The sequence below is a fragment of the Lingula anatina genome, chromosome 5 (assembly GCF_051362555.1).
Source record: "Lingula anatina isolate TDL-2025a chromosome 5, LinAna3.0, whole genome shotgun sequence".
NCBI classification, from domain to species: domain Eukaryota; kingdom Metazoa; phylum Brachiopoda; class Lingulata; order Lingulida; family Lingulidae; genus Lingula; species Lingula anatina.
In genome coordinates, this window is record NC_141771.1 from 22,909,212 (window position 1) to 22,921,790 (window position 12,579).

The window sequence follows — 12,579 nt, forward strand, 5'->3', positions numbered from 1 at the left end:
TAGGCCTACTGTTAAACACTACTAAATGCAACATAATTCCAGATACCCTACTTCACTTAATCCAAGCATTTAAACAAGCAGCGTGCTACTAGACTTGGAGCAAACATTCTTATCAAACTTGACTGATTTTGTTATATTGTAGCTGTACAACCAACACCTAATACCATCTGCCGGGTCGTACATTTAATGTTACAGCTGGGATGTACCCGCAAGAAAACGCAGTAGATACTCCAGCGCAGTAGACTACTGCAATCATACTGCAAACCGCAGTAGACTACTGCAATCATACTGCAAACCGTAGTAGACTACTGCAATCATACTGCAAACATGCTTCAAAACTGCTTCGATTTGGGAGCTAATTAGCCTATTTGAAACATGCTTCTATCATGCTGCTAGGGTTGGCTTTGCATCTGCGGACCCTCCACCCCCCCCCCACTCCACCCCCTTTCAAATAATCCTGGATCTGCCCCTGAATATTTTGTTTGAGTACATTGAGCTATCAACTCACGATTAAACAAAGGAAGAACACATTCACGAAAACTGCCGTTGCTACAGTTGAGACAGGACATCACATTTTTGTCATCCAATCACAACTCCGTTAAAAATAGCCGTATGACGAGCAGTGCGGATTTCCCCAACAGTAGGCCTACGTACCACCTTGGGATTTTCAACCTTATTTTAACCACGGCAATCAAATACATAGACACGTAAAGCGAGGCAGGTTGTTGTTATTTACGATTCATAGTTGGTTGGGTTTATATCGCACACGGTCAAGAGTTAGAGGAGACGGAGGGAGGCTGTCTATTTGACCACTGTAGTCACAGGTGTGGTGGAGATATACGTGGGTCCCACGGCCACAGGTAAAATAAGATCTAGGTCAAGAGGAAGAGACACCTACAGGTACACGTTGTGTCTTTTTTTTTTTTTTTTTCACATCGAGCCATGGGGTGTGGAACTGGGTGTGGGTGCAGTTTCCTGAACCTCCCCAGTTTGGAGAGAGAGAGAGAGAGAGAGAGAGAGAGAGGAATCAAGTGACAGGGACATTGGGACCTGGTAGTATAGGATATTTTTTATTCGGTAACAGATACTGTATAGTTATATTGATATTGGCAGATATGTTTGGCTGACCTCAGAGAAAGAGATATCATATCTGCATCCTAGCTGCTAGGTGACAGGGTTTCTGATTACACATCTTTATATATATATATTGATACACTTTACCCACATATGGCAATTTTTAATTTGTTTGGAGAAATATCAATACATTAAGATAATTGATAAAGTTGAAATACTCAATATATAGGTACAAAATTGTAATGAATTGGGGAAGCGATTTATAGTAACGCATAGGTGTGTGTGTGGAGGGGGTATAACCTATCGAAGCTATATGTTACTCTATATATGTAGGCAAACCAAGGTGGATTAGGGGAACAAAAGACGGGGTCAGCATTAGTTTGAGTGTCATACACCCACGCCTCGCTTACATGTACTCTCTACCAGGGTGGCATATGTAGTCCGGTGGCTTAAGGAAAAAATCGTGACACGACGGATAAAAGCACCAAATTTTGCATGTGGGTACCTTTTGACATACTAAATCAAGTTAGAGCCGTAGCCCTCTCAAACAATTTACCGTTTGGTCAAAAAATCCAAAATGGCCGCCAATTTATGGAATTCTTTAGAAATATGTACATACCCATGTTGATTTTTATCAAATAAATTATTTTCTCAGAGTTTTCCACACCCTAATTACCCATTTTATTCATATATATCAGACAGCAAATAAGTTCCCTCGGACTTTTTGAAAAAATCCAAGATGGCTGTCATATGTCATAGAAATAGCCATAGGAATACTAGTGCACAACTAATACCAGCTAGAAAGATACGTTGTCCACTATTAAATTAAGTCTGTTTCTCAGATTTTTGTTACCCACATAATATGTTTGTGGTGAGTAACTACGAAGTGTTCTTGGGCATTTTGGAAAATCCAAGATGGCTGCCATGTGCCACAGGAATTCTAGTATATGAAGGATTCAACTAATGGCAACTGGAAAGATTAATTTTCCACTATCAAATTAAGTTTGTTTCTGAGTGTTTTCCACATCCTTTCCACCCACACAATATGTATTTGGTGAGTAACTAACATGCATTCTTGGGCATTTTGAGAAAATCCAAGATGGCCGCCATATGTCATAGGAATTCTTCTAGTATTACAAAGGGTTAGAACTAATGCCAGCTAGGAAAAACATAATTCACTATCAAATTCAGTTTATTTTTTCAGTGTTTTACACATTATTATTACACTGTGATACATATCTAGCAGGTAATAAATGTGCATATTTGATCATTTGAGAAAATCCAAGATGGCCATCATTGGCCATAGGAATACTACTGGAATTAAACTGCACATCCATGGCTTTTCATCTACTACCAGGGTGAAATTGTGTTTGTTTATCAAGTTTTGCCCATCCTTATTAGTCCTATGATAAATATATTGTGGGTAAATAGTGTGCATCCTTGGATATTCTGAGAAAATTTAATCCAAGATAGCTACAATCTGACATAGGAATACTAATGGGTGGGTTTCAGTTGCTGCATGTGGTTCATTATACGATAACATTACCATGGGTTTGTTTTAAAAACAATTTACGTTTTTCTTTCCATTTATTATTACCCCTATGATGTATACCTCATCTGTAGCATGTGTGTATATTTGGGTATTCTGAAAAAATTCAAGATGTCTGACTTTTGTCATTAGAATATTCGTACACATAATCAAATAATGCCAGAGATACACAGAGTACAATTTAGATGTAGTTAACTTTAGATTGTTTTAAATGTTTTCCCTTTCATACCCTATTTATCTTTTTGAAAGACTCTGTGTGTGTAAAAAGTGTATGTATCCTCGAGTACTATTCAGAGAAAACCCAAGTAAGCTGCCAGTTGCGATAGGAATATGTCTTTCAAATGCACATAGGTGTCAATTAATTAATGGAACATTTCAGACATTGATTCCAACATGAAATAAAGTCGTTTGATGTTCAAACATGTTGACATCCTTATTATCTTACGCTATATGAATCTGGTGTGTAGCAAGTGTGCATCTTGCGTATTTGAGAAAATTCAAGATTGCTGCAATTCACAATAGGAATAGTACAGTCAACTAGTGCCAGAGAGACATTGGGTTCAATATAAAATGAATTTTGTCTCTCGGTATTTCCCACATTCTTTTTGGACTTTGAGATATCTGTCTGGTGGGTAACAAGTGTGTACCCTTAAGTATTTTGACAAAATATCATAATCACCCTGATTTGCCTTAGAAGTGCCTATAAAATCCAATGCACCAGTTTTCCTATGGGGAAAAGAAGGCCATCTTTGATTTCCCCAAAATTATCAAATATGGACATTAATTACCTAGCAGATATGTATCATGGGTTAATAATAATAATAATAATAATAATAATAATAATAATAATAATAATAATAAAAGAAAAACAACTGAATTTAGCTTCATTTTATATGGAAGCCTACCTCTCGCAGGTATTAACTTAACCCCACCTTCTATGGCTAATGACAGCCATTTTGTTTTGTTTTGTTTTCAAATAGGATACACATAACATTCTCATCATATATATATATTGTGTGGATTAAAAAGATGTAGAAAATACTCAGAAACAAATCTAATTTATCAATTTAAATTATATCTCCATGGCAGAAGAAGCCCTATATGTATACTATAGTGTTCCTTTGATATGGCGGCCATATTGGATATTTCTCGAAATGCTGAGAATAAAGGTTAGTTACTCACCACAAATATATTATTTCTGTAATAAGGCACTCAGAAACAAACTTAATTCAATTGTGGGCAATGCATCTTCCTAGTTGGCATTAGTTGAAAACCCCTGTACATGTTCTAGTATTCCTATGCCATACGGTGGCCATCTTGGATTTTTCAAAAAGTCCAAGGACACTCGTTTGTTATCTGACATATATGTATAATATGGGTAATAAGGATGTGGAAAACATTGAAAAATACTTTATTTGATAAAAATTAACATAGGTATATGTATATTTTCTACAGAATTTCACAAATTGGCGGCCATTTTGGATTTTTTTGGCCTAACGGTAATTTTTTTCCGTGGGCTACGGCTCTAATTTGATTAAGTATGTCAAAAGGTACCCACATGCAAAATTTGGTGCTTTTATCCGCCGTGTCACGATTTGGCCATTTTTTTGCCCTAAGCAACCGGACTAATATTATAGGCACATATTTCACATTTCGAGTGACAGAGATCCAAATGACAGGCTGTTTATCTAAGGACACATCTGTGAATATCTTTTGAAAAATAATATGTGGCCTTGGTATAGAGTATGTCACGCTTGGGAGGGGTTGACACGATGACGGGGTCGAGGATACGCTGTAAAAGGTATGGGTAATTTAGACCACGGTGGAAGTGAAGAACAAAAGACCCAGACGTGGTGTCACTCGCATAACCGCACGTCTCGCGTGAATGCGTTATAACTCGCTAAAGCCCCCTTTAGACCACGGTGGAAGTGAAGAACAAAAGACCCAGACGTGGTGTAACTCGCATAACCGCACGTCTCGCGTGAATGCGTTATAACTCGCTAAGGGCCCCTTTACACTGGACGGCGTCCTTTCTGCGTCCAGCAGCACGGCTCCATTTGAGAGTTAAAAAATTATAATATTTTACGTGCCGACAACTGGCCGATCATTGAGCGTTCTTCTGATACAAAATCAGTGTTCGTGCTTCCTTATTAAGACCACAGCGATGCCAAATTTCATGGTCGCAGAGAGGACGCAGAGAGGACGAGTGTAAAGGGGGTATAATGGACCCGTGGTCTAAATAAGATAGACCCCTCGTCAGCGAGGGTTATGTGACATCCACTCATGCTACGCACTCGTGTATGCCACATAACCCTCGCTGACTCGGGGTCTATCTATTACATAACCCTCGCTGACGAGGGATCTATCTTATTTAGACCACGGGTCCATTAGCGGGTTATAACGCATTCATGCGAGACGTGCGGTTATGCGAATTACACCACGTCTGAGTCTTTTGTTCTTCACTTCCACCGTGGTCTGAGTGAGATGTGTTCATACCTGTATGCTGTTAAAGATAACGGATCACTCTAGTTATTTTTGGTGGGTTGTGTGACAGAAGGTTTGACGTTCAACATTAAGTATGAGTACCAGAAGATTAGGGGTCCACATCAAAGGAATTCAGTGTTTTTAGAAAGTGAATTTTCGCACATCTTAGGACTTATTCTGTTTATTTACAAGTCTTTAGCTGTGATAATTTATTATTTCTTATAATAAATATTAATATATACTATTATGTGTAGTATTATTCATTGTGGTCTCGTGTTAAATGTTTTTACGTATATTTGTTTTACTAAAATATTATCTTTTGCAGACGTGTTTTGAGTGTAAGCCTTGCGTTACAGCGGTGTGTGTGTGTGTGTACTGTGCGTGTGTGTGTACACATGTGTGTGTTTGCGTGTGCGTGTGTGTGTATGTGACAAGGAGTATCCTTCTCGAATAAACACGTGTTACTGTTTGTACGCTATGTTCAACATTACCATATCCAGGGGCAGAAAAAGGTTCATGGTTATTTTTTTCCAGCTTGCTAAATACGCCATCCACCATACCTGACTAGGACGTACAGCCGCTTACAGCATTCTTCTTAGTATGTCAGGACTGTGCTAGCGGACCATATGCTGTTACCCGGACATGGCGACCGGAGGGGCAAGACCGAAAACTAATTCCATTTTAGGGAATGCTCTTAGGTGGTTGACTGGAATACAAAATGAAGGTAAACATGATAAGTGATTCATCTGTTCACCCTCTTATTGATTTCATCACCTACGTGTTAATTTTTCTAGATAAATGAAGTACGTGATAGCTATTTTTGTCATTTTTTTTATATAATTATAAATAACAATTTCATTCGTCAGTCATCATTTTTGTATTTTTCTATTTCATCACCTCAGGGAGTGCATTCAATTGTCGTCTTTTTTCGTATCCATCTTTTTAATTATTTTGCTAAGTGGTGACTTTTTGTCCTTCTACAGTGACGGAAAGACAGGATCACAGATATGGGAGGGAGCAGAGAGCAGACGGCGGTACGTACGTTAAAGACTCGTTTATTAAAACACAACAAATGTTAAATGGACCGAAATGCTGATAATAAGTGTTGTCTTTCTTGTTTTTCTTTTTTTCCATCATCTATATTATTTTGTTTTATTAATTAATTAATTAATTTATTTATTATAATTTTATTTATTTATATTTTTTTGTTTGTTTTGGTATGAAAAATAAACAACCACTAGTTTTATTAACGAAAGCAATTCCAACTAGACTGCAACTGGCTAAAGTGGCGGAGGATTCCCCTGCAAAATAGGTGTGAAAATGCTCTTACAAGGTCATGTGAAGGTCATGGGTTAAATTTGACCCCGTATTCTGAAAGAGCATGTGCGAATTGGGGGGGGGGGGGTCAACAAAACATCACTTTTAGCCCACTTCAATATTTTTCCATGAAATAGCCGAATGACCTTGAAAATGAGGGTCAAGGTCAAATTTGACATTTGATTTGGGGGTGATGGGTATATGTTTGGGGTAGTTTACTATAGCATGTTATCATAAAAAATCGGGATTTCATGGAGAAATTGACAAAGTCACTATTTCTGTGAAATTATTAATATTTAAAAATTTATATTTAAAAAATTAATCAATCATTTGTCAATATTATTAGCGACTGTACTGGACAGATATCTAGGGCAACTTTTTACATCATCCTTGTGGCTCTGTGACATCTGGTTTACCCCCTGCCGACTGTCAACCACCTGGAGCATATTTTGCAACAGGATGACCTTGACCTGACCTCCTTCCCTAAAATTAAGTCACTTGACACAAAATCATTGTGACCTCACATATGTAAGGATTTGTCAAAATGTTGAAAATTCTAGGAGATATTGCATTTTGAAATTTGCAAACATTTCACTTTAAAGGCTCTGTGACCTTGAAAATTAGGTCAAGGTAAAAAAAAATTGGGTGGACCGGAATAACTTTTCATAGGCTATTAGCATGAATTTTTTCAGAATTTTAGAAAGAAATTTTTTGACGAAAAATAATAATAAGAATAATAATGATAAGAACAGGAAAAACAATAGTATTCCCCTATGGGGAATCCTAATTAAGGAATAATGCCGAACCTTAGATAGGCTATAGCTTTTTTGTTGTCTTTCTTTCGACAGATTACACTGGTCAGGATTTCCCCGGTGCCTCAACGTCCAGCTATGATCTTCTTGGAGGTTTACCAGATACGCTATCTAGTCAGTTAAACATTTCAAGACGCAAGAAATCCAAATACGAAAAATTCACCGAATCCCTGTCAAATCCATCCCAAAGTGCTTACTTTACAATGGGCGTGAGTGCCGAGACTTTCTGCGCCGTCACTGAGCTGGTTCAGGGAACATGGCAAAGCAAGAAAACGGGGCGCGGGCAAGACACGCGGAACCTTGACCACACCTATATTGTGGTAAAGAATGTCGAGGCCATCATAAACGAAGGTTTACTAGAGCGTTATAAAACTACCAAGCGGCAGCACCGCTTACGTCAAACACAGGGTCGCTTAAAACCTTATTATTACATGGATCCCACAATGAAAAAGCCCATGACTGTCGAGACCGAATCCTCTGTATTGGATACACTAAATGAGGACATCAATGAACAGTACTTATTTCACGGAACAAAGAGCGCATATGTCCCATCTATTTGCGCTATGGGACCAGATTTCAGGATTGCTCGCAAAGGAATGTTTGGTCGAGCAATTTATTTGTCAGAGAGCGCCACCAAAGCGGATCAGTACGCAGGTACGTCGAGGCTGGCCTGGAGTACGCTTACGTATGAATATGAGTACTACTGCTCGTTTTAGTTTTTTTTTTTTTTTTTTATTGTCACGTTTCTTATTTCTGTTGTTGTGATAATTTCTTTTTAGGACAGGGACAGTGTGCACACGTACACTTTTTTCCTCTAGGAGTCTTTCAGAAAAACGAATATTTAAATTATTCGTATTTTCATATTCCATCGGATTACAACAATATTTTCCTTAAATTTAATCGAATTATTCTATCTTACTCCAGACGAGATGGACAGTAGACGAACGGAGGACCTCCAAATCTTGATTTACCGCGTTCTTCTCGGCAATGTCTACTACTGCGAGGAACAACAGACATTTAGGAGACCGCCTTGCGTCTGTGGGGAGAAGATTTGCAGTGACCATCACGAAACCTTCGACTCCGTGATAGGTGATACCAGGAAGTTATTCCGGGAATTCCTCCTGTTCACGGCGGACCAGTGTTACCCGGAATACATCGTGACATATGACCGCATTGATCAATTTCAGGCCAGAGGTAAGTTTATTTGAACCAGGGAATATATCTGGATATAATTCGTTGATGGAACAATCGATCATTTAATCAATCGACCAATAGAGTACTTGTTTCTTGAAAAAAAAATAGTATCAATCCTACTGTAAACGTATCCATGTATTTCAGGGTGCCTCACGTTCAAATGACAAATGTCGTTAAAGAGACCTGTAAACGTAATGCTTAGTTTCAAAACAATTGAACGAATACTAATTCGCCTTTATATGTTGCTATTAGCCGTGCCTCAGCTGCCGGTGACGTCACTATGTCTGAGAGCTGCCGATCCTTCGCTCTTCATGGAAGAAGCTTATAAGGACGATGTAAGTACATGTATTTTAATCTAAAATTAAAATCTCTCTCTCTCTCTCTCTCCCTCCTATCGACTCGCTCTCGCATTTTTTTCTTTCTACAATACCGGAATCTTTCTCTTCTCCCTCTCATTCTCTCTCTCTGAAACCACTCCCCTTATCCCCCATTTCCGCGGGCGCTTTCATCGCTTCCATATTTGGACTTTCACTGTAAATGCTGCATACGTTTAACAACGTTTAAGGTAAATACCACTGTTAGAAAGACTCATATTTTGCCTTCTACTTTCAGGTCTACCAAAACTGTGGCCTGCCCCGTGGACGCGCTGTCATCGTCAACAACATCAATTTCCAGCACCATGAGAAGAGAGACGGGTCAGAAATGGACTGTAAGGCGCTGGTAGAGCTGATGGAACAGATGAGTTATACCGTCATTGTGCATAATGATCTGACCGCACAGGTGAGCTTGTGTGTGCGCGCGCGCGCACGTGTCTGTGTGTGTGTACATGTGAGTGTATGAGCGCACATGTGTGTGTGTGCATTCGTTCTTTTGCACGTTTTTCATGCGCGTATTTGCGCATGTGCATGTATGTGCGAAGGTGCGTATACTGTAATACGTGTTTATTGGTTCGTTTATTTGTGTTCATGTATTTGAATTAGTAAAACAGTTATATAGCGTATTATTAAATCCTTTTCAGTCAGTGCATCGTAATTTATAATCTGTACATTTTGAATATTATGATTTTAGGGAATATTTGATGTGATGGAGACTGAAAGCAAACAACCTAGCCACTGGACTAGTGATTCCTTCATCGTGTTCATTCTGAGTCACGGTATGAGTAACGCTGTATATGGGACAGATGGCAACTGTTTGCCGTACAGTATGATGTACAAGCACTTTACCACCGACAGCTGCCCCGCCCTGAAGGGAAAACCAAAAATGTTTTTTATTCAGGCTTGCCAAGGAAGTAAGTTAAAAACCTATTGAATAGTTATGGTGTGTGCATTTGCAGAGTAGTTATAATTATTTGTAAAACATTTTTCTTGGAACGAAATTGGTTGTTGACTGACGTTAAGAATACAAGTTTGTTGTCATGCAACAAGCAACATAAATATTAAATAAGAGAGACAGTGCATACGAGAGACTAATTTGCTTAAAATAATACATTTCGGTGATTAATGGATGACTTTACATTTGAAACCAAAAACTGTATTTCATCCAGCAAAGAAAGACAGTAGAGTCGCGGGAGAATCCGTCCCTCTAACAATGAGACAAGATGGCGGCCAGTCTGATTCTGTGCGGGCGCGTTGCAATGAAAGCGAGTCCAAATTTGGTGCTAACATGTGTGACATCGCCGTTGCCACGGCAACCACTCCAGGTGGGCAAAATACTAACATATAGAAAACAAAACACACTTAACCAGGCGGGATATATACACAAATAATCTGTTATTTTTTCAACAATGTTTTACGTAATTTAAAAAAAAGGAATTAAGACGCTTATGTTGCTGTTTAATGTTTTGTTAGTTCCCCCCCCCCCCCATCTTGACAGATATTAATTTTTGTTGTATTTTTATTTTGAATTTTGAATCAATGCACAATATAATATATCCTTTGACTCCATTCAATTCAATCGTGTTCGTCAATTATACATCCCTTCATTTCAGACTACGTGTCCTGGAGAAATAAGGAGAACGGGTCCTGGTTCATCAACGCCATTGTCAGAGTGTTCAGTGAGGAGGCGAGGAGTAAACACTTTCTGGAGCTTCTTACTTCGGTAGGTCAGGCAGAATGGTTGGACTTTCTGACTTGTATTATTGGGAATTCACTGCACGTTTCAGGGCTTCATTCACTCTGTTATGGTTTCATTCCAATAGTAATTTCTTCATTCATTTGATAAAGTGAGAGCAACTGAATATTGGATAATGGTTAGTAGTAATTAATTCTATTATTGAATGTCGTTATACTTTGAAGATTCCATTATGGAGTTTTACTGTTATTTCAAGAAATTATTCTACCATTGCAGTTCAGATTGTTCTTTTCCACCTTTTGGTCCAATGTTAGAGTGATTTTATATTAAACTCATCACTGCATTATATTACTGGTATTGTTATGGTAACGTGTATCTGGTATTTTATATCACATTTCACCTCTTTGTGGTATTTCAGGTGAACAGCTGGGTTGCCAGTATGAAGACCCAAGGTCAAGGTCAATACCAGCAGGTGTCCAGCATGGAAACCATGTCCTTCACCAAACGGTTTTACTTCTGGCCCCGCCTCTGTATAGTAAATGGTGAGCTCCAGGAGTTGGACTAGATGGCTTGCTTTATATATATTCCCATTTGTTTTGTTTAGTTTTATCGCCACAAAATTACTGATAAGGGACTGTAAGTATCGACAAATGTCTGATAAAATATAAATATATGAATAAAGAGAGAGTAGTGTGCGCTAATAAGGTGCTTGTCCAACATTATTATAGGCGCTCGTGTTATTTACAACAAGCTAGGCGTCTTTCACTGGTGTTGCAGTGTATTTCTGGTCATGGTTTCCCATTATATTTTAAATTAACTTGAAAACCAAATTGACCATTTGTTAAACGTTTATTGAATACATGTGCAATGGGTATTTAATGACTTGTCACGCTGCGTGCCTTGCTGTCAAATATAGTAATATAACGGGGTTCGATATTAATATGCTACAAGTAGTTTTTGTCATAATATTGATGTCATTTGCTCAATATATGTACTTTTCAAGGGCAACGTGTTTGTGGGTCTAATTTGTTTTAGCAACTGTCAGATGGGAAAGTTACTATGTACATGCACAAAGTGCAATTTATTCAGATTCCTTGCCTCGTTAATGTACTATGAGGGTTGTTTTAAACTATGGAGGTAGGGCTAAAACCTGCTTCTAAGAATGTGCATCATCCTTAAGAATATTTACTTATAAATAATAATCCTGCTGCTAAAGAAACAGGACAATTTTGGGGTATTTTCTTGTTCCCAGTTCACTTGGAAAATGAATATATCATTTGAAAAAACGAAATGAAGTTAAAAACGAGTGTTGCGATACCAAATGTTGTGAAATCGTCGTTAATGCATATCAAGATGACGTACGACTCGTGATCAGTAAAACAGTGAGAAAATCAAATTAGCAGCCAGGCGTGATGAAGTCAGATTTATGTGCATCAGCTGGATTGTGCCATTTGTTGCTTTTGAATATGATTCCAGTTTTAATACGAGGTCAACTAGAGGTATATTGGTGCAAGTATTTAGTGTTATACTTTATTAAAAATGGCATTTAGAGTAAATATTGGTCGCCTCCCTCTTTGCCAAGAAGGATGATATACATGTATAAACAGGTGCCTAAAATAGCGATATCACGGACACACACACACACACACACACACATATACTGACAGTCAATGAAAACGCATCATTTATTTATCAAATAATATTTTAAATTCCTTTAAAACAAAAAGAAAATAAAAGCTTTCGTGTGAAATATGACCCACTATTCAGTCAAACAAGATGACTCTCTTATGACCAAGCACGTGAACTTGCACTCGTTTATATGGTTGGAATCGATTCTCGGTAAAAAAAAAGTCAAGAAAGTTTTCTGATGCGTTTTCATTGACTGTCAGTACATATATTAATGACTTAGTTATAAGATGCACATGTAATTATAGTTGGTTTTCGATTTCTCTCAACGTCGATTTTAACATATATGCTTTGATTGCATACTTTTACTTAGGCTTTACGATGGGGGTAATTCTGTTAAGATTGATTAAATGTTTTATGAAAGGGCACTCTTTATTTATTATTATTTTTTGT

At 38.0% G+C, this 12,579-nt stretch overlaps 1 protein-coding gene across 7 annotated transcripts; it reads left to right on the forward strand.

The window, feature by feature from the left end:
• The first annotated feature begins 596 nt into the window (after positions 1-596).
• On the forward strand, positions 597-12,554 carry LOC106156302 (caspase-3-like). 7 transcript variants are annotated; one of them, XM_087012830.1, is made up of 11 exons: positions 601-900; positions 5,642-5,831; positions 6,091-6,141; positions 7,273-7,890; positions 8,161-8,430; positions 8,683-8,765; positions 9,043-9,210; positions 9,499-9,718; positions 9,974-10,129; positions 10,418-10,527; positions 10,919-12,554. In XM_087012830.1, exons 2-11 carry the CDS (start codon positions 5,750-5,752, stop codon positions 11,063-11,065), a joined length of 1,905 nt encoding a protein of 634 aa, XP_086868956.1. In that variant the 5' UTR covers positions 601-900; positions 5,642-5,749; the 3' UTR covers positions 11,066-12,554. The 7 variants fall into 7 exon arrangements, with proteins under 7 accessions (XP_086868958.1, XP_086868956.1, XP_013386950.2 ...); XM_013531496.2 differs by having other exon boundaries at positions 601-860; XM_087012831.1 differs by lacking the exon at positions 601-900 and adding an exon at positions 1,034-1,053.
• The last annotated feature ends 25 nt before the right edge of the window (positions 12,555-12,579 follow it).